This window comes from Solea senegalensis, linkage group LG6, assembly GCF_019176455.1.
Source record: "Solea senegalensis isolate Sse05_10M linkage group LG6, IFAPA_SoseM_1, whole genome shotgun sequence".
NCBI lineage: Eukaryota > Metazoa > Chordata > Actinopteri > Pleuronectiformes > Soleidae > Solea > Solea senegalensis.
This window is the reverse complement of record NC_058026.1, coordinates 12128454-12150206: the sequence shown is the minus strand read 5'-3', so window position 1 is coordinate 12150206 and position 21753 is coordinate 12128454. Positions and strand designations below refer to the sequence as shown.

The following is a 21753-nucleotide window of genomic DNA, read 5'->3' as shown; positions in this document are numbered from 1 at the left end:
TTTTTCTCACAATTCATAGTGAATTTCCCACGGTAGACCCGATTTGTCACACACACACACGCACACACCTCCCCCATTTCCCGGGTGTCCTCTGTCTCTGTCCGTCTCACCGGAGTGTGTATGTCCATGTCTCTTTTGTAATCGCCTCTTATTGGGGAGTCGCTGTCCAGACTCAACTTCTCCACTGAGATCTCCCTGCAAAATCCACACCCACAAACACACACAAACAGACCAACACGGCGATGCAGATGAGCCCAATGAACAGACAAGAAGAGAACACAAGGGTTGTTAAGACGTGTAGCAGAGAAAGCATCGCATGCTTTATTCTCTGCCAGGAAACACAAGGAATTAGGATCAAGGAACACGACTGCTGCTGTTTGATAGCAAAGTCTGTCAGACAGCTATCGATCATCAGGCACGGATGTGTGTGTGTGTGTGTGTGTGTGTGTGTGTGTGCGCGTGTGCGTGTGTGCATGCGTGAGGCTCACCCGGAGTTTAGTGTTAGGCTGTGCGCATTGGGACTGTAGGTTCCTGAGTTGTTGACAGTGGGGATGGCATTTCGGAGCAGCCTCACCCAAGTCCCGATGTCCACATTCATTTGACGAGCTCGAAGGAACGCTTTACCTGGAAACACAGGAGTCACAAAGTGTGTAAAAGAGTGGATCATCACAATCAATCAATCACTCACACTTACCAAACAAATATTAAAATCCCTACTAAATTTTTTTTTGATATGGGTCCGAGTACAATCTGGACAGTTTGCCAGTCCATTGCCAGGCCAACATACAAAGATGTACAATCATTCACCCTCACACTCACACCTACGGTCAATTTAGTGTGTCCAACTAACCTAATTCCCAATGCATGTCTTTGGACTGTGGGGGGGAAGCTGGAGCACCCAGAGAGAACCCATGTGCACATGAGGAGACGTTGCAAACTCCACACAGAAAGGTCAAAGTTTTTTTATTGTGGAGTTTTGCTAAATTGATGCAAGGGTCTCAGGATAAACGGATCCACCAGCTGTACAGACTGCATCACCCTTGAGGCAAAATGTGTTTGAGATGTTGGGTTTTTTCTATAAAGTGACTTGACTACTGGTCATCAAAGCAGCTCATTGACCTTTTCCAGAGATTAATAAAATGCTTCTTCGGCCCGATTTTAAACACCTCACTTTTTTCATCTTGTTTGACTGACATCATTGTAACTTTGTTTAAGTAAATGCAACAAGACTACTTTTCATTTATACTAATGTATAATTAATATTAGTTACCACTAGAGGGTGGTGCCGTTTAAAAATAAAATACAGTGGCCTGAGCCTATGATGATAGTATAAGTGTGCTTTGGCTTCTCATGTTTTTTTACTCATTAATATAGAACCAGTTTGAACACAATTTGCCTGCTCATGTGCAGCAGAAGAACAGGTGGGACACACTGTTAAATGCCAATTCAGATGATTTCTCTTTGTGCTGTCCTCTTCCTCACCTTGCTGCTTTGAAAATACTTTCTTCTGCCTCTGGAGGCGAGGAACTCTCTCAATCACTGGGTTGAAAAAGGTCACCTGGGAAAAAAAAAAAACAAGTTCAAACCTAGAACCTTTTCAAGTATGATACATCAAAGTGCTGTTTTTTTCCCGGCACAGGTGTGTATTTACAACACTTTAAACATAAGTGTCATATCATCAATGCAGGGAGAACACTTCTGTGTATATCTGTTCTTTTTCACATTTCTTTTTTTTTTGTGTGCAGTCAGTTTATGTTGGAGAGTGAGTGAGTGTTTGTGTGTGTGTGTGCTTTGGTGTGTACCTCAGCCAGCAGCAGGCCCTGAGGCTCCAGCTCCAGCTGAACCCTGTGTTTCTGGTTGTCCAAAAACTCCTCCAGTTTCAGGTACTTCAAAGCACACAATGAGCGGTAATCTTTCCAGTAAACTGCGATCTCCATCTCCCTTGACTAAAACACAGACACCCGACACTGATTCTACGATTCATTCAAAAAGACAAACATAGAAATCCCATTTGAAGCACTTTTACTTTATTCTAAAGGCCCAGTGTGGAAGTATAAATGACGTCGAACAGTGAGACTGCTGATTTTAATAAACAGAGGACAACCTAAAGATAATGAGGATGCTCCAGTCAGAGCATGTCTGACTTTTTCCATGTCTCTCAAATCTCGAAGGACTGTCCGCGTTGGCTGTCTATAAAAGCCTCTCTGCATGCTCCCTCCCTGCATTGTTGTTCATTCTGCATTTCTTAATTAAAGTCTCATAACTAACGCCAGTGTTGCTCTCAGGGTCCCCTAACTCTTTTTATATTATTTATTTTATCTTATTTTAATATTTGTTTCTTTAGGTAATCTAAGCCATTCTGTTCTGTTCTGTCCTTTGTAACATGTATGCTACTGCACAAGTGAATTTTCCCATTGTGGGATCAATAAAGTACAATCTAATCTAATCTAATCTAACTCACAAAGTACAAATAAAACATTTATCCTAAGGCTACCGAAACCAAATTTCAATTCAATTTCTGCAAATAGATGCTTCTAAATGTCACACACTGGACCTTTGGCACTTGCATGCACTCTGTATGTACTTACCCTTTCCAGCTCCACAGTAAAGGTCTGATCCCAGGCCTGTTCTCCCACAGTCTTCCAAGCCGTTTGGCCCACCACTGTGTTATCCAGCTTCAGCACGGCACTCACCTCGGCTGCACACACACATAAACACACACATTTGCAGTATTACCTCTACATGTAACTTTTGCCAAGAATGAAAACTGTGGGATGCTCACAATACAGCACATAATACTATTTGAATACTGATTACTGATTAGAAAAATGATTTACTTCTCTGAAGACAAAGAAGAAAGTGCAAGACTATAAATCTCATGAAATTGAGGCAATTGCTGCTGTGTTTAGATTTGTGAGTGTTGAACTACAATGGTCCATCTACAACTCTATCTAATATAGTTATTATGGGCTGGTTTCATTGCTGTGCTGATCAGACACTTTGGCCTTTAAATTGCCTGCGTAGCCTTGGTTGAGTCATCTGGTATAACACAAATTAAGGAGAAAGAAAAATGCACATGTTTCGTAAAATCCCATCCTCATAATTGATTCTCTGACCAGAATCATTTATTCCATAGTTGTCTGACCCAAACCACTGTTGTCCCCAACCTCACACACAAAGTCAAATGAATGAAATAATCTTAATTATTTGTAAAGCTGTTTAACTAAAACAAATAAGACAAACACACTTACATGAGAGTTCATCCATCTTGCTGGGTGTCTTCCCACTCACTGAACCGCTCCGTCCATAGAGTCCCTTGCTTCCCCTCATGAAAGACCTTGTGTCTCCGGGGCTGTAGCAGGGCAGCATGACGGCAGTCCCTTTATTGCGACCTGGCACCACCTCCAGTAGCCCCAAACAGCCCAGCAGCTGCACCTGCAGGGTTCCTGCAGACAGAAGAAAACTACTCAGGTACAGCCACTCAAGACTCAAACACCAGTGGCCCAATAAATAAATCAGTGTTTAGTTCAGGCTATGAAGAAAGACATCATGGTGCATTATGCTGCCATTTTAGACCCATAGCCCATGAACACATTTAGTGAAATCTCTTTGCCTTGTGGCTTTTGGGCAGTTAGGAGTCTGTGAGGTTTTTTTTTGTATTTAATTAAGTGTGCCTCTACAAGAAGTTCCTGTGGGTTAAGCTTGCTTGTGTTTGGGCTGTATAGCCTTGTTTGTATAACGTACCAGTGAGGGGTGAGGGTTTGCTGAGGGTGCTGTACTGGTTGTGGAGGTAGGGGGCACCGTGCCGGGAGCTGAAGGCAGGGGATGAGGCCAGGACCAGTTCCTCTTTGATGACGCTGGCCTTGGGGTGGTCTTCTGGCAGCTCTGCTAGACGCTGGTCCAGAGAGTCTCTCAACAGGTCCAACCGCTGAGACGCCTCACTAAGACGGGACTGTGCCTGCACAACATCAACACAGAGTAGGTGTTACACAGGAATTACCAGCGTGATTGGCATGTGAAAAACTTAAAATAAACAATTTTGATCATGTTTAACCAGTCTAAGAACTGTGTTTCCTAACCTCCATTCTGTCCATTCATTCTTGTTACTATTAGCCAGGTAATTTACTCTCTGAAATTGTTAATTGCTATTTTTTGTTGGATTTGTTTGTTTGTGTTGAATATGTTTTTTTTTTACTGCTGACTGTGAACCACAAAGCCCCCCAGGGATAGTGAAGGTACCATGAGTGGATAATAAACACTAGTTAGGTGGTCAGTCACTCTCTATCCAATCTCACAGACACATTTTAAAATGAATGCTTTAACGGCTTTATTATTAGTATCTAGTAAAAAAGCAAATTTCAGGAACAGCAATAGGTTTGACACAAAAAAACCAGATATTTTAGACGAGACAAGCAGCAGTTTGAATTCCCGTCTGTAATGTATGTTTGAAAATTAAGAAAAAGATATTATGGGTATATTGTCCTATAATAGCACTTTATTAATTTGATTAGTGATTAGTTCATTGTTGTGCCTATGTAGATGTTTTTGCCAAATTAGAAGAAATTCACTTTGTTTTATGTACATATTGTATTTAGGAGTCTGGAATGGACAGGACAAAACTACAGCATAATGCCTCCAGTCACAGCTGTCCGTAGAGGTACAGAGGTACAATAACTGAAGACCGAGGAAATTGTTAGTATGTTCAGTAAGTACAAATAGTTGTTGTACAGACAGTCGAAACTGGCAGAAAAACAGCAGGAGGTAGTAAGAGGTAAAATGTGTTTGTCTCAAAGTGAAGGCAACTTAAAAGATAAAACTGCAAGCTGGCATCTGATGTGATACCCCATATGAAGATCAACACGACTTTCATAAGACATAACAAACGTCTTATGAGTTTGGAAGTATATGCTTTGAAGTGTGTGAGAAAACAACTCTTTGCAGGATACGCGTGTGAACCCGTGTGTGTCCGGTCTAACCTCAGACAGGGCTTTCTTGTCTTGAACTTTGCTGGCCCCCAGAAGCCTGAGCACGTTTTTGGCCCCTTCAGCGACAGCATGTTCCACCCTGTAGTGATGCCTCAGCTCTTCAATACGCAGCTCCACCCCGCACATGTCCTGGTTACCTGCAATGGTGGAGTGGACAAAAAACATCACTGTAGACACAAGAGAGTATAATAAACAATGCAAATGAGGCTGTAACCATAGGTGTGATACTGTTTTTTTTTGTTACTTTTATTAGTTATATTCCATTGTTTTAAAAGACGTGATTCATTAGCTAAATAATTGTACCAATTTTTTTCTAGAGGCATAGCATGTGGGCAAAAATTAAAATTTCTTCTCATATCGCAATCACAATTTCAATCAAAATAATCACATTAGATCATTCAGCTCTGATAGTAGCTACATTCTTCCAAAACAGTTGCAAGTCCATAAAATATTAAAAAATGGTCAGCCATAACTTTCCCACATTCCCTACAACAGCATAACAATGCTATAAGTTTGTTTTGACTTTTGTTTGGGTGCAATTATTACCAAATTATTACTAAAGTCTCCGCATTGTCCAGTACTCAGTGAAGGATGCCTGAGTTTCCCAGAGACTCAATTATCACACTGTCCAACTCCTTTAAATATAATCTGTACAGTAAAAATAACTTATACTGAGCAGAAGTATGAGTGCATATACAGATTCCAAGGATTTATCTTTGAACATTTCTTTCATATTCCATAGTTTAATGTTGAAACTAAACTTGTTTGTCCTGGTCTGGGTGTGTTATAGGGCCTACAAAGTTAGGTTAATGTCTTGATGCACATCATGCATTATTACACAATAGTCAAAGAGAGTAAACATCTGGAGGGGGGTAAGCAAGCGGCCTCTTACATCTCTTCAGTGAGCAGCATTAATTTTAACACCAGCCTCTCTTTCTAAATGGATCCTCCTCTTACCATACCCTCTTAGTTATGTGCTATGCTAGATGATCTGATCTTGATATCACAATCAGGACAAACAGCCATAGATACCAGTGCAGACATAATATAAATAACTGTGTAGTAGTTCATCCTGGCAAGAAAAATGGGCTTAAATTGGAAGAAAAATGATTAATTGGTTTACATTTTCATGTTTTCCACTGTAATGTTTTTGTAATGTAAAGACCCGGTGACACTACATAGCTTGAAGTAAAATAAACACAATTAGTCATAGGTAAAGACCTACTGTCTCACAAAGAACAACAAGGGGTCAGCCTCAGAGCAGTACCCGCAGAGCACAATTACAACCAAGCGTTTAGCTTAATGGCACAGAAGCAGACTCTCACAGTGGGCAATGATCACAACAGAGAAGAGGAGAGAGGAGGCGTGAGATAAGGGAGAAGGACAAATAGGATAAATGGCATTCAAAAAAGATGCCTTTGACTTTCTAATGTCAGGTATGTGAAGAAGAAGGACGAGGGGTTAAAAAAAAAAAGGCTTTTATGTCTTATGAAGCGTTTAGAGCACTACATGAGATGGGGGCAGAAGGAAAGGAAAGGGGGAGGGTGGGGGCGGAGATGGATATGGATGCTTTTATCTCCTAATAAGGTGTTCTGCCTGGAGTCCAGACCCTCCTAGATGACCCCTCCACCGGGTGTGGTGCCTGGAGACTGTCGGTCTGTGTACACTATACACACAATCCATGTATGTTTTGAATACGAGTGAAAGTTTCAGAGACTATGTAGGACACTGGAATAACATCATAATTTAGTCGTAGTATAGTAGCCAATATAGGAGCTGTAAGATACATATTTTTGTGGAACTAATCTCAAGAGGCTCTCAGTTGTTAAATTAATCAGACTTAAGATTCAAAAAATAAATAATCAGGGAAAACAACAGTGTATTTGAAGATTCCAGTGTGTTGTGTTTGAGGTATATGTAGCCTGGAAGCACTTTTTTATTCATAACTCCACACCTTTAGAGTTTTTGCCATCTTCTCCACAAACAGTGCTGTGACTCGTGGCAGTTTTTCACACAGCTGCCTCTAGAAAGACCTAACATTGAACTTTTCTCTTTCTTGTGTAGTAAAACTCCCCATAAGGTACAGTATAAACAGCCTGTGGAAAATCAATACACTTTCTTAAGCTGCAAAATATTTGCTGGTTCTGTCTGATCTTGTACATCTATAATACTATTTATATCAAGTTACAGAACACGGAGAGATTGTGGACGGCCTTAAAAAGGCCCTTCCTTCCAAATACCCATTATCTTCTCTGCCTTAAAAGATCCACTTTCCTTGCAGCCATTAGCTTCGCCAGGCTATGACAAGCAGTGTGGACCCAAAGGGAACACACCATCATTAAAATCTGTGTTTTACTTCTACTGTGTTTTACTTCTACCCTCCCACTGCTCTCTTAGTACTGCCCTTCACCAAACAGCCCAGCTCTTGTGACCACCATCAATGTTTTCCCAGCAGAGGGGCTGTAATGGACCACTGCACTCTCTGTCTTATAGAAACTCAATCACTCGCCCTGAAATGACAATGGGTGCTCCACCACAACATACTTATGTGTGTGTGAGAGAAAGAAGAGAAAGAGAGCATCACATCTGTTTGTTTGACTGGACATGTGACCAGGGCAACACTACCTACAATGGCATTTCACCTCACAAATGTTGCTGCTCTGCCTCTACAAACAGCACATAACACTGTTTGTGTGTGAGACTTTTCAGTGGGTCATTCACAAGCCTCAAGTCACTAAACACACCCATTTGTCCATTTCAACCACAACCACACACACACGCAGACATTTACTGTCGTCATTCTGTGAGTTCTTAAGGACAAACCACTCCTCACAAAGACACACACGTGACAGTTAATTGTGTATCACCTCTGAACATCTGTGAGATGACAAATTGCTAAGAAAAGAAAAAGAATGAAGAAACCAACAAGACTTGGGGGAAAAAAGCATCCTGTCAGCTTACAAAATAAAATATATGTCCAAGCGAGCGATTACATTGTGTTAGTTAAAGTCATGACCGCATTTGTTCTGGGGAGTCTAGGGGAGTGGGTACATACACTTGCTACATCATTCTACTTTTTAAAAATAGGAGGCATCTCACAGTGCAACTACCTGCTGTACTAAAAATGCAATGCTGTCAAAAAATGTCTGCTATATCCAAAATTAGCCTCTATGTTGAGTTACCCTTATCGTGCAAGACCATGGTCACAAGCCAGTTTAATAATACAACATTTTAATCTCAGTGCCATCTGTTCATTGTATACACTCATTCAGCCAGCCACCCAGACTTACTCTGTGGGTCACCATTGTGCTCAGTGGCCTGCACAGCCTTACGGATTTGCATGCGAATTATGTCAATCTTGGTTTTACTGTCCTGCAGCATCTGCTGGGCCGTCTGTAACATCTTCTTATCCTTCAAAAAACAGGGGAAAAAACAGGAGCAGAAGAAGAGACAAATTAAATGATGGGAAGCTAAAACAAACAGTATTTGAAGTTAATTAATTTGTTGGTTTCGTCAGGAGCAGAAGCATTGAAGCTTAAAGCTCCAGTGCATAACCTCCATCACACCCTGGGCAATTACCAAAACATTGCAGTCTCTATGACTGAAGTTTGTCTTTCCCACCCCTCTCCACTATCTCATAGAGACAAACACACACACAGAGAGAGGAAGAGAGTGAGTGAGTGGTAGAGAAAGAACTGACACTGTCTTCTGATATCCTTTGATACATTATGTGTTGCACATCTGTCTTTGAATCAACCCTCCACCTGACTGCAAAATTTCATTGTGCAATTTCGGTTGTATAATGCCAAAAATAATTTAATTTAATTTCGAATGTAGCATTACTTGACCAGTATGCGTCCAGATAACTTGGAGCTGCATGGTGAAGGAAACAGCAGCAGCTGTTATTGGCACATGTAGTCAGGCAGTGAATCAGGGGAGCGCTTGATTTGCTGGTGGAGCATGTATTTTCAATATTGCAAGATTGTGTTTGCGAAAAGGCAAATCGTTGATTATTAAAATACAATTATGAAGTTCAGGTTTGCAGTGAAATTCACTTCAGAAACTGAGTCTTTTCAGCCATCGCACAACTATATGCCTCGCCTGCTCAATTGTGACAATGCAGGAATAACGCTACTGCTTTACTGAGAGAGATAGAGCGAGAGGGGGAGGGAGAGAGAGAGCGAGTTGGGCAGAGCTCATAGGCTTAATATATATAATATAATATTTACCTACTACAGCTTTCAGAACAAAGTGTTTGAATATGTCTCATATTGATAAAGTGAATAAGTCTCATAATTATTTTAAGGATATTAGGCACTGGATATGTGAAGCCTCGCTTATTTAGTTTCCGCAAGCCTCTTGTGTTTCACAACAAAATAGACAGTCAAAATAATTTGTGATTACAGTTCAAACATCTATGTGTTGCAAACAAACTCCCTGAGATGCATTCATTATGCACTGTGCACACATATCAAGTGTGGACATGGCCTTAGGCAGTAAAACACAAAGGGAAGTGGAGGTGAAGAGGAAAAGTAAAGCCGATACAGCATAAATGCTGGTGGAAGGGGAAATGTGAGGTTACCAGGGGATGGTGTGTATGTGTGTGAAAAGTCATCAGAATGAGAAGGTTGTGGATCATGACACAAACACAGACACACACACAAACACTGTTGCTTAGCAGCCATCTGATCTGTTCAGGTGTAAGTGTGGGTGTGCTTGTATTTGTTACCTCTTTTCAGACATAAACACTGACCTTGTCAGGACCTGAGGAACTGGTCAAGTCTTGAGGTTAGATTTGAATTGTGGTTCGGTTTAAGTTAGGGTTATGCAGCAACTGATTATGGTTAAGGTGAGGTATAAGGCTTTGTTTAAGCTGTCCAAAACAATTCATGAGAAGTCAATGCAGTGTCCTAAGAAGAATAGATGTGCCAACCTGTGTGTGTGAGTGTTTGTGTGGACAGAATCAAGATCCTCTACCTTGGTACATCCATTAGCATAGATGGGGATCATGTTCTCAACTCCCTGTTTGACTTTAAGCTCAATGTTGAGCTGTCTCTCCAGGGCAGCGATGCGTTCCTTGTGGGCTGACGTTCGACTCTCTGCCCCGGGAGACTGAGGACACTCATCTGAGGAGGGAAGGAAAAGGTTGTAATGATGTAAAAAAGAACATGACAAGGGTCTCATGGTGTGCTGCAAAAAGAAAAGGCTCTTGAGGGAATTTGATTTAATGCCAGGCAATATTGTTCCATGCTTCAATTTTAGAAGCAGAATGTACGTGGTTAATATACTGGAAAATGAGAACAGTTGATGATTCTGTCCTGGGTCTCTTTGTGATCTGAGAGCCACCACAACATTTAACCTTTAATGGTTTGTTTTTTTGGGGCGTCCCCAGATGGAGTCCCACCCAGATGGAACATGGAAAGAGAAGTCATCAGGCCACTTTATTTTTCCACTGGTCAGGGGCAAATTCAAGGCCCAACTATAGAAAACATTTTTGAAATAATCTATTAGACAATATGTATTAGCATTATTTAGACATGATAAACCTAAACACACAAGGAAGATAGATGCAATTAATTAATTTGTTGGCCCAGGATATAATAAAATGTTGAAATTCTATAATTTTTTAACTAATTTTTTTAAAATAATTTTTATAACAAAAGTTCTCTTTTGCCAAAACTCAAACTGCAGGTTAGAAAAATAATGAACAATTATGACAAGTGGTGACAATGCCAGTAATGCCTGACTTATAGCTGACATTACAGCTTTTATTGTCTCAGAATATGAATGAATGACAATAATTTTAGTAAAAGACATTTATGGAATACTATGATTTTGGTTTGTTGGTTTTAACAAAAGGACTAACAAGATTGATTGTTTCTAAAAAGAAAAAAGAAAAAAAAGGCATACCTTTATTGTCCTCTCCTCCCTTTACCACAATGTGAGCATCCAGTTCCTGCAGCTGTGCATGTAGGTTGTCCAGCTTGCGGTTCGAAGACCGTAGCTGACTGTCCACCTGTTAAGAAAAACAACTTGCTTTTAGTTTCCTGTTAGTATTTTCTAGGAATTACAACAGATGTATTTCAAGTTGACTTTCTGTCTTAAATCATGTGTAAATTAGACATTATGTAAGCTAAAACTAAAAAGCAGTCTATACCTTGGTGAAATGTTGCCCATTAATACACAGTATTAGTGTGTTATGTCACATGATAATGCCATTATGTCATTTGTTGAGGAGTGAGAGAAGCTATTACACATAAAGTGGGCATCCAGAGTTATTAACCACACTTGTGCAATAACAACTGAGTGAACTATTACATGACCTCTGAACACAAAAAGCTTTTTGTAGGCAATAATTTGTTTACAAAACGGAAGATAATGTCATATATTCCTCAATAAATATGTAAAATTGTCTGTGAGCAAAAATGGCAGGTGTTTTTGAATCATTTGAATCAACGGATCCTGTCACTGCTGGTGCTTCTCATCAGTTGTGCTGGGCAGTTCCAGAAAGTCAGTGTGTCAAGCTCTGTGATTATGAGGCATATCTCAGGCGGAGATATATGTGGGAATACCTCATAATGTGGAAATTTATGCTCTGAGACTGTGTTTGAAACATCGCTACGCTGAGGATTTAAAGAAAATATCCAAAAAGTTCCAACTTTCTGTGAAGACAAACAGGATAAGAACTTAACATACCAGCATCTGATTCACCAGGCGGAGGTCATTAAACTGGTTTCCTGCAGTGGTTACTGATACAAAAGTCTCTGACTCTGCTTCTGACTGCTTCTATGATTATATGATTTCTTTCTGGCCTTCTGAGTTACTAATGATTTATCAGGGAGGTTAAATGTTTGGGTTTCAGCCCGGTTCTTCACTTGTTATGAGAAAAAAATATTTGTTCATGCACATTTTGGTTAATTGTCTTCTTGGCAAATCCTTTACGTCTATGATACTTCAGAACTTCTTTATTTCCCGTGAGAACACCTTATTGATAACAATGGCTGACCTGCTGAGCGTTCCTTTTGTCAGTTGTTGCTCTGCGCAGGTTCTCAGCTCCTTCCTTGATCTTCAGCTCCTTGCGTATCTCTCTGCGAATCCTTTCGCGCTGCTCATCCAGAAGCTGCTGCACACTGGAGTCAGAGAAATCCGAATTCTGGTCCAGACCGAGCTGCTCAAGAACCGACAGCTCACCTGGGTCACTCTGAGCAGATGGACGGAAAAGGAGAGAGGAAGAGGGAGACATTGACGACAGGATTAACAGATGTTTAGCAAAGTGATGAACACAATTTCATTGTGATGTCATTGGTTGCAAAAGTTATTGCTACACTGTATGACATTTTGGGGACTTCATAGTATCATGATGACATCAATCCTATCACATGATGTTGGATTATTATTTTACCCATGATGGATGGAAGCTTTTAAGGGCTTTGACACACCAATGGAATGCAGACTCCTGAAAAGTTAATTCTTAAAGATTTCTGTATAACTTGCAGTATATGATGGAATATGATGACAGTAGGAAATCATTTTCTGATCAATAGTCCATTATTGACAGAGATATTGGAAAATAGGGTGTAAGTGGTCACTGTCAAAATAACAGTGACCAATAACAATACTCCTGATTGAAGTTTAGTGAGAAAGTCTCTGTCATCTGTCTCTGATCTGGTCTGTGTCTGGTGGGTGTCACCAGCTCCCTAGTGAAATCAGTGCTGTTTTGTGACCAAACTGGTGAAAATATAGATTTTCTACATGTTTATTGAAGAGCTAGTTTGATACCAATACATTTAAGTTTCATATTCTAAGAAAACAGTAATGAGTTTCAGTGACAAAAGGCGTGTATCTGTTTGTGTATGTATACATTTCTGTAGTAGGCTGTGAGGACAAATTCAGTCCGAGTGTCCTCATTAAGAAACACTCTACAACATGTGCGTGAGTGTGCCACAGTGCACCAGGCAGAGAAGATAGGGCCAACTGGAGTGGATCAAAATAGGCATTGTATTAAAATATGACCATTTATACCAAACATGGGTAATATGAAATAAAAGTCATGGGTCTACCTCAAATAAAACCCAGCTACAATATACAGCTATGGTTACATGAAGAACCTGTTCACTATAAATAAATGAGCCGACAGCCAGCACTTGTAAAAAAGATCTGTTGGCTTCAAAGATCACAGTGAGGTGAGAGGGGTGATCGGGGTGAATGATGATTCCTGATCAGTTAAAGTGCCCCGATTAGCTCTGATCCAATACTTGGGACATCCCTATTGGAAAATGTGCACCTTAGGCAGCATATTATTGTTAATTTTGCCTGACATTTGCTCCACAGTTTAATCATGAGATCCATCTTGAATTTGGAACAAAAGTTGAATAAAATTTACACAAAAATACAAGGCTTTATCTAAAACACTCAGCTTGGTTGGAGGAGGCACTGAAAGTGAAGCTGACATAAGAGGAAGAGATGTTGAGCAGGATAAGTGAAAGGAAAGAGACAAGCTGAGTCGATGCTTTTGGTGGTAGAGAGTAAAGGGGCAAAGTTGGGCAAACATGAAAACACAACAAAAAAAAAAGCTATAACAAGAAAAACTATAACAAGAGCAGCCAAGAATGACAAGAATCGTATTCAGCCAAAAGTATAATATTTCAAACAAATCTGCAGTATCCGACCTGTTTAGAGCTTTAGAACTACAGAAGTACCAAGTAGATGCTTTCTGCTCAATGAGCTAAAACTTTAACATTAAAGAGAATTACAAATTAATCCAGTGATCAGTGTTGTCCTTTGTCCTCTTTCAACCTAATCTTACCATCCTGATTCTTCTCTATTGTCAAAGAAATACTTTAAGTGTTAACTTGATGAACACATTTCAGGACCAGCACGAACTGGTTCCACGACCGCTCAACAACTTTTTGCAATTTCTTTTTTCCTGCCTACTGGATTGTTAAACTTGTGTGTCAGTGAAAATCAGCTGTGCGAGAGTGAGATCTGGAGACTCAACAAATCACACACAATCAGGAACACGGTAAAAGTGAGAGCGGATCAATCACATGAATTCACAGCAATTCGGCTACTATTACAGGAACACACAAATCAAACAAACAAACAATTCAATAACACTTCACCTCCGAGCTGTCCTCATCCTCCTCGTCGCCATGCCAACACATAGTTCACACAAATTGAATCGAATTACCCAATAAAAAAAAAACAACAAACAAAACAAACAGAGGGACAGAAGTTTTGGGTTTGCTCCTGAGCTTGGACAAACTGTTAATGCCTCACAGAAAGCTAAATGGGTTGTGTGTGAGCCTTAAAAAGAGATAAAGAGGGAGAGTTAAGTAGGGGAGGAGGGGAACGCCTCCAAAAGAGGATATCCGTCCTAACACCAAGCTTCTCAGGCCTTTCCTGTTTCCTCTGTGATTTTGCTGCTGTCAGTGGAGAGCAAGAGACAGAGAAAGGGACAGAGGCTGGACATCAAGAATTTATCCTCCCTCTTGAAGGTTCATCATTTAGATCGGAACATGTCTGCTGTCACTTCCAACACAATATGTGTTAAAAATGTGTCCATTTACAGCAGATTTTCAATGACCATTTTTGTTACCATTTAGTGGTTACAGAGAGAAAACAAAAAAAACAAAAAAAAACACACTCAACTAGACTTGCTCATTGAGTTTCTGCATGCATGCACATGCCTGCAGTTCCAGTCATACTAAAACAAGGGTTCATGTCACTCAAGTTTGCCCTCTTTTGTACGTCCTTGTATTCGCTGAGTTGTACTTGTGTGGGTACCTTCCTCATCTAACCCCAAGCAAGTTTCCAATAGTTACCGTCTTCCTTGTTGCCTCTTTTGACAAAGACAAGAGTGTCACCAACTGGACTGGAAAGTACTGCAATGTGGGTCATGCAGAGTTGGTGCATACAATCCAAATGGGTGCTCGCAAACATCAGTAGACCACTGCAGAGTTGAGCAGAAGATGAAATTTCTGTCATGTGGACCCGAGTGGACCTGTGCTCACACTTGGACGCAGAAAGTATGACCCAATGGGCTGGAGTGACTCACCACACACAGCGTGTTAATGAACTAAACCAGGGAGAAACATTCAGCAGCGGTGTCTTTGGAAGTAACGACGGGTAATTCAATAGACCACGGCTCCAAGTGAAGCTAATTCAATAAGACTGTGCGAGCAGCAGAGAACAGCCCAGGGCCGAACAGAGGAGGACAGGACTGGCCATGGGTAACATGCAGTAAGTAAGTAAGTGTGTGCATGTGTACACACTGTGGGGATATTGCCTGGACCACGAGCCCTACTGAGTGATCATGACCCCTCAGGACAGAGACAGTGGACATACAAAGGTCATAGATCGGCGTAGTCATGAAAGTTTCTTTGACGCGGACAAAAATACAAGATATACACACAAAATGACACATGTGCCTTTCACTTCCCAATGAAACACAGGGACATGTCTCTCAGGGACTAAGGCCACAGAGCTCGGCCCTTTTCTGACTGAGGCCTGTGTTATTGTAGAGGGCGTGTAATGCTGCCGTACAGTCATTTCAAAATCCTCTTTGTCGTGTTCCTGAGAGGCTGCTGAAATAGAATCTGCTACTGTAACTGTTGCTGTTCTGTTGAGACAGACAAAGGACAGTAAATTTCTGTATTTGACTTAGGTCACATCTTATGATAGGAAGGTAATAACAACAAGAAGGTTCTTCCACTCAACAAGGACAAACAATGAGAAGACTGAATTTTCAAAGCATAAGATAATAAGGGAAAGTTGCCAGTTAAATGATTGTTATGACAGAGGTAATTCATTTTGCACCATCATTAATGTGTTTCATGTTTACTTGCCAGAGATACGTATAAAATGGTACATTTATATAAATATGTGGGTGCAGTTCATATACTCTGTTAAACATAGCAACGTAGCTGTGCAAAAAAAGGTGCCTGGTACAGATACTGTGTCAGGTGCTTTATGGTACAACTTTTGAGAGGAACATTCCAGTACTTTTCAACCTCGGTTGAACTCTTGACATTTTAAATTTGTGCTGCTTGAGCTTAGTTTGCAGAATTTGTCAGCAGAGAGAGAAAGTACGTGTATAGGCAGTATTACCATCGTACAGAACAGACATCATTTTGTGATCAAGACCTGGGTTGAAAAATATTTTTAACAGTTGGCTAGAATCTGAGGTTGTAATAGAACATATATCCCGAATATTTAATTGGAGGTCTTAGTCTCCATTTATACCTCCAGGGAGGCACAATATTATTGGCACAATATATCTGTAAACACAACAAGATCCCCAAATATGACTTGGGGATCTTGTTGTGAATAAGAATTTTAAGCTGCTACCTCCATGATGTCTATGTTGGCACCCTCACTAGCTATTATTCTTCTTTTTTTTTTTTCCAAAATTAAGAAAATGAATATCTACGTCCACTGCGACAGTATGCAAAAATACGTATATATCGGTATTTGGTTATTGGCCCAAGCACAAATCAGCATATCAGATATCACCAATACATACAATACTTAAATCCATCACAAATACAATACAAAGTAATTTATCCATTAATAATAAATTCTTCGTGCCAATGGCTCCACTTTTTGGTCACAAACGTGCCACTTAACCTTTGCAGTAACAAAACACAACTTCTAATCTTATATTATATTAGCATTTAAAATGGCTAAGAATGATAAATGCATTATTAGTTTTGCTTGGAAATTGGACGTGACCCAATAGTTGAGTAATTAATTGTTGAGTCTTGCCAATATTGCAATCTGTAAAACCATGTTGCTAAAAATGATATGACTGGATCAGTGATGAGGTTTCTATGACAAACACACACCTACATGTACAGTATGAGTCTGTTTTACAGTAACTCGCACATCATTTCCTGTGTAGATACGTCACAACCACATGGGCCTATTTGTATTTTTGTGCTGAAAAGACAACAGGTTAATACAATTTCCTATTCTCATCAGGCTGAATGACCGCATGACAGAGAGGCCGGGGAAGAGACTGAGGCTAAATAGTGAACATTGTTAACAGCCCACAGCAAAGAAGAGAATAGAAACCAAAGCAAACATGAACAGTTTCCCTCAAAGGAACGGTTGAACGCCCTTAAACTGGCCTTTATATGTAAGGAACACACTGTGAAACTTGAACAAGTGGGACAAGAATCAATTAGAAGACCATTTGCAGTGGAGACTAAAATGGAAATACACTGACGGGAGGGAAGGCCACTTTGCCCTGTCGTGAAAAAAGAGACAGAGGTGGTTAGTGAGGAGCTGAGAAGGGGAGAACGGCAGACAAGGCAAACAAAGACGGAGCAGCATGGGGACAGGAAGAGAGGGAGGAGAGAGACTGACAAGGCACAGCCGAGGGGGTCACAGGCTGGAAGCAGACAAATAAGCAGAGGAAGAAAAGAGGAGATGGAAATGGGGCAGGGAGCAGCAGTGAACATACAACCACACTGCAACAGAAACTCATGCTCATCACACTTGACCACGAACAGGATGCCAAAGTTGTTATTACCTAAATTCTTAACATATTTAAACCACATTCATCCTTATATCTGAGTGGCTGGAATCATCACAGCATCTGGACTAAAATTACATGATAATCATTAACTACAGATGATAAAAACCAACAAAAGCAGGAGGAGACAAAAAATGCAGAGAGGATGACCTGACCCTCCCAAAAACACACATGTCAGAATAAAGGCAGGTGTTTGACTTTTGACCCCTCTGGCCCTTTTAACAATCTCTAGGTTGTCCCACCTTTTCTACTGCATCATCATCATCATCATCATCATCATACTCTTTCCTCCATGTTCCCCTTCTTCCATCTCTGCATCATTTTCCTTTCTGCACCACTCTTTATAGGCTCTGTTCATTTTGACTAAAAAATACCAACCACTGCTCACAATAACTGGAATTAATTCACAATTATGATTGAAACTATTCAGGTAATTGTCGCAGATTTTGTCTTTCTATGAGCATAACAGACAATGTTTACTGATTTGTATTAAAAGGGAGAAAATATGAAATCCTTTATTTCCACTATGATCTGATGGACAAAAAGGCTGAGGCCTTTTGATCTGTTTCCAAATCTACTGACATGCACTGTGGCCGCCGTTTTGTTATGCAAACCTTGGGTGGAGTAAATCAACCCAGATAATTACTCACATGCTGTGGCGTCCACAGACAAATCCCAAAAGAAACACATGGTGCGTAATGTACAAAACATTCCACAGAAAACATTTATCAATTTCTCCAAAATATGAATGGTCTGGTAAAATGTGCCAAGGAAGTTTGGAATCTGCTGCCTGTCTGAGTTATCGAGTCTGCCAGTCAGCTGGATCCATTCAATATTACTGAAATGAATCAGTCCTACCAGGGAAATGTACAATCTTGGTTCTTCAGAAGCATGCAAAGAATTCAAATTAAATCCACAATTCTGATCAAAAACACCAGAAAACCAGAGGACACACACGTCTTTCTGTCACATACTGTACATCTGCAGGGGCTTTGGTGCCTTCACATAATCACGATCTCATCTGGGCCTTTTAATCTACGACCATTGAATGTGTTTCCACAAGTTCCCGTTTCATTTGTGACAACACTATGATTAACAACATGGTCTGCTGAGCCCTCAGTCTAGTCCAGGCCTCAGTCTTCGTGACAATAGAATGCGTATAAAGTATCTTTACTGGTCAATCCTTGCTTATTTACTGAGATTCAATTAAACCAGAATGTATCACCAATAACAATGTGGCAAAATTCTCTCCGCTCGTTGGTTGAATGTTTCTGGGACTCAAGTACGAAGAAGGTTACCTGGCACCAATAACACACTGTAGAAAACAGACACACTTAATGACTGAAGTGTGTGTCAAAAAAAGTATATATATAAGTATTTATATAAAAATTAACCCATGTTACATGTTGTGCCTGTGCACCTAGGAGACCTGTTACATCTGGTTGATGCTGGACAGTATTTAGCAACTGTTTTTCATAGCATGGAAATAAAACATGGCTTAAGTTAAGAGTAACCCAGTAACCATTTTGATTGAATGGTTAGAGCCCTACAAACAATAGATCTTAGCAGTAAGAGAAGTAACAGAAAAGAACAATTTTACAAATTGAACAGCTGACCCTGACAATATTAAGAGAAAAACAGCAAAGGATGAGGCAATCATATACAAAGAGTGGTGGACAGATACATGACATGACAGACACAGCACCTGACACATGCTCATAATAACACTGAATCCTGAAAAGAGAGAGAGAGAGAGCGCGCGAGAGAGAGAGAGCAAGAGAGAATGTGTCTTTATTCACTTGAGAATAGATAAACATGCCGACATTTACACCATCTGCATTAATCTCCCTCATCAGCAGGGGGAGGGTCGCTGACACAGCGGGCCACCTGTCGATCACTATCTGCTCCCTCGTGACCAAACCAGACACTCGTCAATCTTAGTGTTAACCTTACACAACTGAGTCAGTCAGTACGTTTTCCACGCACAGTTAATTCGAGCTACGGCTGTAGCCACTGCTGCTGCTCGACAAGCCTTTTCACTTGAGAATAGATAAACATGCCCTAAATGAAATATTTGGCTTTTACAACGCAGATACATTTTTCGGGGATCTATTTATTCAGGGAGTGTTTAACAAGTATGCAAACTGTCTGCTTCTCATGACAGTGATATTTAACATACACCTCTGCACAGAGATAACAAGGAAGGGAAGAATGAAAATGTGAAGCACTTTCAGAGCACATAGGGATAGTTGGGGCCTGTGTGTGTGGTTGTATGAGGTACTGTGTGTTACACACAGTCAGCTGTGACACAAACTCACCAAATGAGGCAGCAGTAGACCAGCAGCTCTCATTATTCCATTATTAGGTGAGATTTTACTGGCATACTTTGAGGAAAATTGTCAATGGCTGGCTCCCTATGACGTTGGCACAAACAGTATACTTAAAAAAACTTGAATGATCACTTTAATTACTATCAGGTCTATTACAACCTCATTAGAAGTAGACAACTACTCAGCCACTTTGGACACTCTAGACTGTCATAGTAATAATTATATTACATTGTCACTCACAGTGTAGTTTGGTGCATTCAGAACAGGTGAATTGGATTAGTAATAAAAGGCTTGTGTACAACATGTGCACAGAAGTCTTTTTTTCCTCAAAGTTTAATTACAAATTAAAAATTATTACAAATAGTTCTTGCAATTTAGCTCTAATTTCACATGTTCGAACTGTACTTATGCTAGTATTAGGCCTTTTTCATCACTGGCATTATATTTCCACAAAACAGAAACACTGGCTTGTCTTTTACTGTCAATTTATCTACTTTCCTTCTCACCACTGTTGTAGCGATGCATGTCAGCATTCAAGCACCGTGTGTTTTCTTCACCATGACCACAACATAACAGGACTCCAGCCAGAAAGGATGTTTTATCATGAAATCATTTCCATCATGTGATCTTTTCATTTTTTTTGTATTAATGAATTGCAGGCAGGATCAAACTGTGCAGACACTGTTGAGAGACTGAACACTACCCACATTGTGTTAGAGAAATAAACTGGCATAGGTTTGTTAGTGCTGTGTTGGTGCAGTGCTTGTTTCTGTAAGAAGTCTGCTGCATGTACAATATATGACAGCAGCTCTGGTAAAGATATCTGGGTTATTGCAGTGACAGGTCTGGGGTACCTGAGACTTGCTGAGACAATAATTTGATGTCAGTTTGGACTTGTCAAAGGCAAGAAAATAGATAGGAGGAGACACAAGACATTTCTGGATCCTTTTTCTACAAAAGGGATTTGAGTGCAGAGTTTACATACAGACGTCTACCTCAAGTCAAAACAACATGTATTTGAGGCTGTTTATGAGGACAAGAAAGGAAACGTGGCCAAGAGAGTTTGTGTCTGTGTCTACGTGTGTGTGTTTGGCTGAGTCATAGTGAAAACATCTGGAGGCATTCTTGAGACGCCTGAGTGGTGACAACAGCCAACCTGGCAGGAAAGAAAGGGGAAAAGGGGAGGGATGATGGGAAAGGTACATGAAGAGCAGGGAGAAATGCAGAGAGTCCCCAGGACAGAAGTTGCTTTACTGCACTACGTCTCCACTTTATCGATCTACATTTATTTTCTACATAGATGAGACTGAGCCCATTTAAATGAGGAGTCTGCTGAGTGATGACAGGGTTATTTTACAGCCGACCTCTAAATCACTGCCCACATCATATTTGCCACCAATATGTAACCAACCATGAAGTGAGTTTTAACGTGATTCTTGGACCTTATTATGCCACATATTCATTCAGAATATGTGAACAATATCAGTAATATTAAAAGCAGCTATGGTTTCCCACAGTAACATGTTTTTTTTATGATCTTATTGACCTACTGGCCAGGAGAAGCAGTTAGTCAGCATGGGGCAACTCTGCTGGTTGAAACAAGAACTCAGTTTGAATGTAAGCCTAGTAGAAAATGAGCTGATTTATAATATTAGTAATCATTTTCCTGAGGAGTTAATTATGTCAATATCTACTTTCAGGTCTTCCTCGCTGTCAATTTTCCCCATAAATTTCAAAACTGAGGGTAGACGTCAGTGTGATTGACACATGGTATCATCCAATAGGTGACGATGACATCTGTGAATATCCAGTTTCAAAAACAGACGCAACACCCGTCAAATTGTACATCTTGAGGCTAGAGATGGGCAACATATAGTATTGCCTAACATAACACTTGTTT

The 21753-nt window shown here is 40.3% G+C and overlaps 1 protein-coding gene across 3 annotated transcripts in view; it reads right to left on the bottom strand.

Annotated features, from left to right (window-relative positions):
- The window catches only part of pkn1a (protein kinase N1a), a 42579-nt gene that overhangs the window by 6989 nt on the left and 13837 nt on the right, over positions 1–21753 (bottom strand). Inside the window, exons 1-13 of one of the 3 annotated variants that reach the window (XM_044029075.1) lie at positions 14108–14254; positions 11992–12186; positions 10896–11001; positions 9963–10111; positions 8276–8396; positions 4977–5122; positions 3745–3958; positions 3252–3446; positions 2589–2698; positions 1803–1946; positions 1483–1558; positions 489–624; positions 69–195 (exon numbers count right to left, since the gene is read on the bottom strand). In XM_044029075.1, the coding sequence (XP_043885010.1) occupies positions 69–195; positions 489–624; positions 1483–1558; positions 1803–1946; positions 2589–2698; positions 3252–3446; positions 3745–3958; positions 4977–5122; positions 8276–8396; positions 9963–10111; positions 10896–11001; positions 11992–12186; positions 14108–14149 (1761 nt within the window). In that variant the 5' untranslated portion in view covers positions 14150–14254. Of the gene's footprint in view, positions 1–68; positions 196–488; positions 625–1482; positions 1559–1802; positions 1947–2588; positions 2699–3251; positions 3447–3744; positions 3959–4976; positions 5123–8275; positions 8397–9962; positions 10112–10895; positions 11002–11991; positions 12187–14107; positions 14255–21753 lie in introns of those variants that run through there. The other 2 variants (XM_044029077.1, XM_044029076.1) reach the window with 2 other exon arrangements.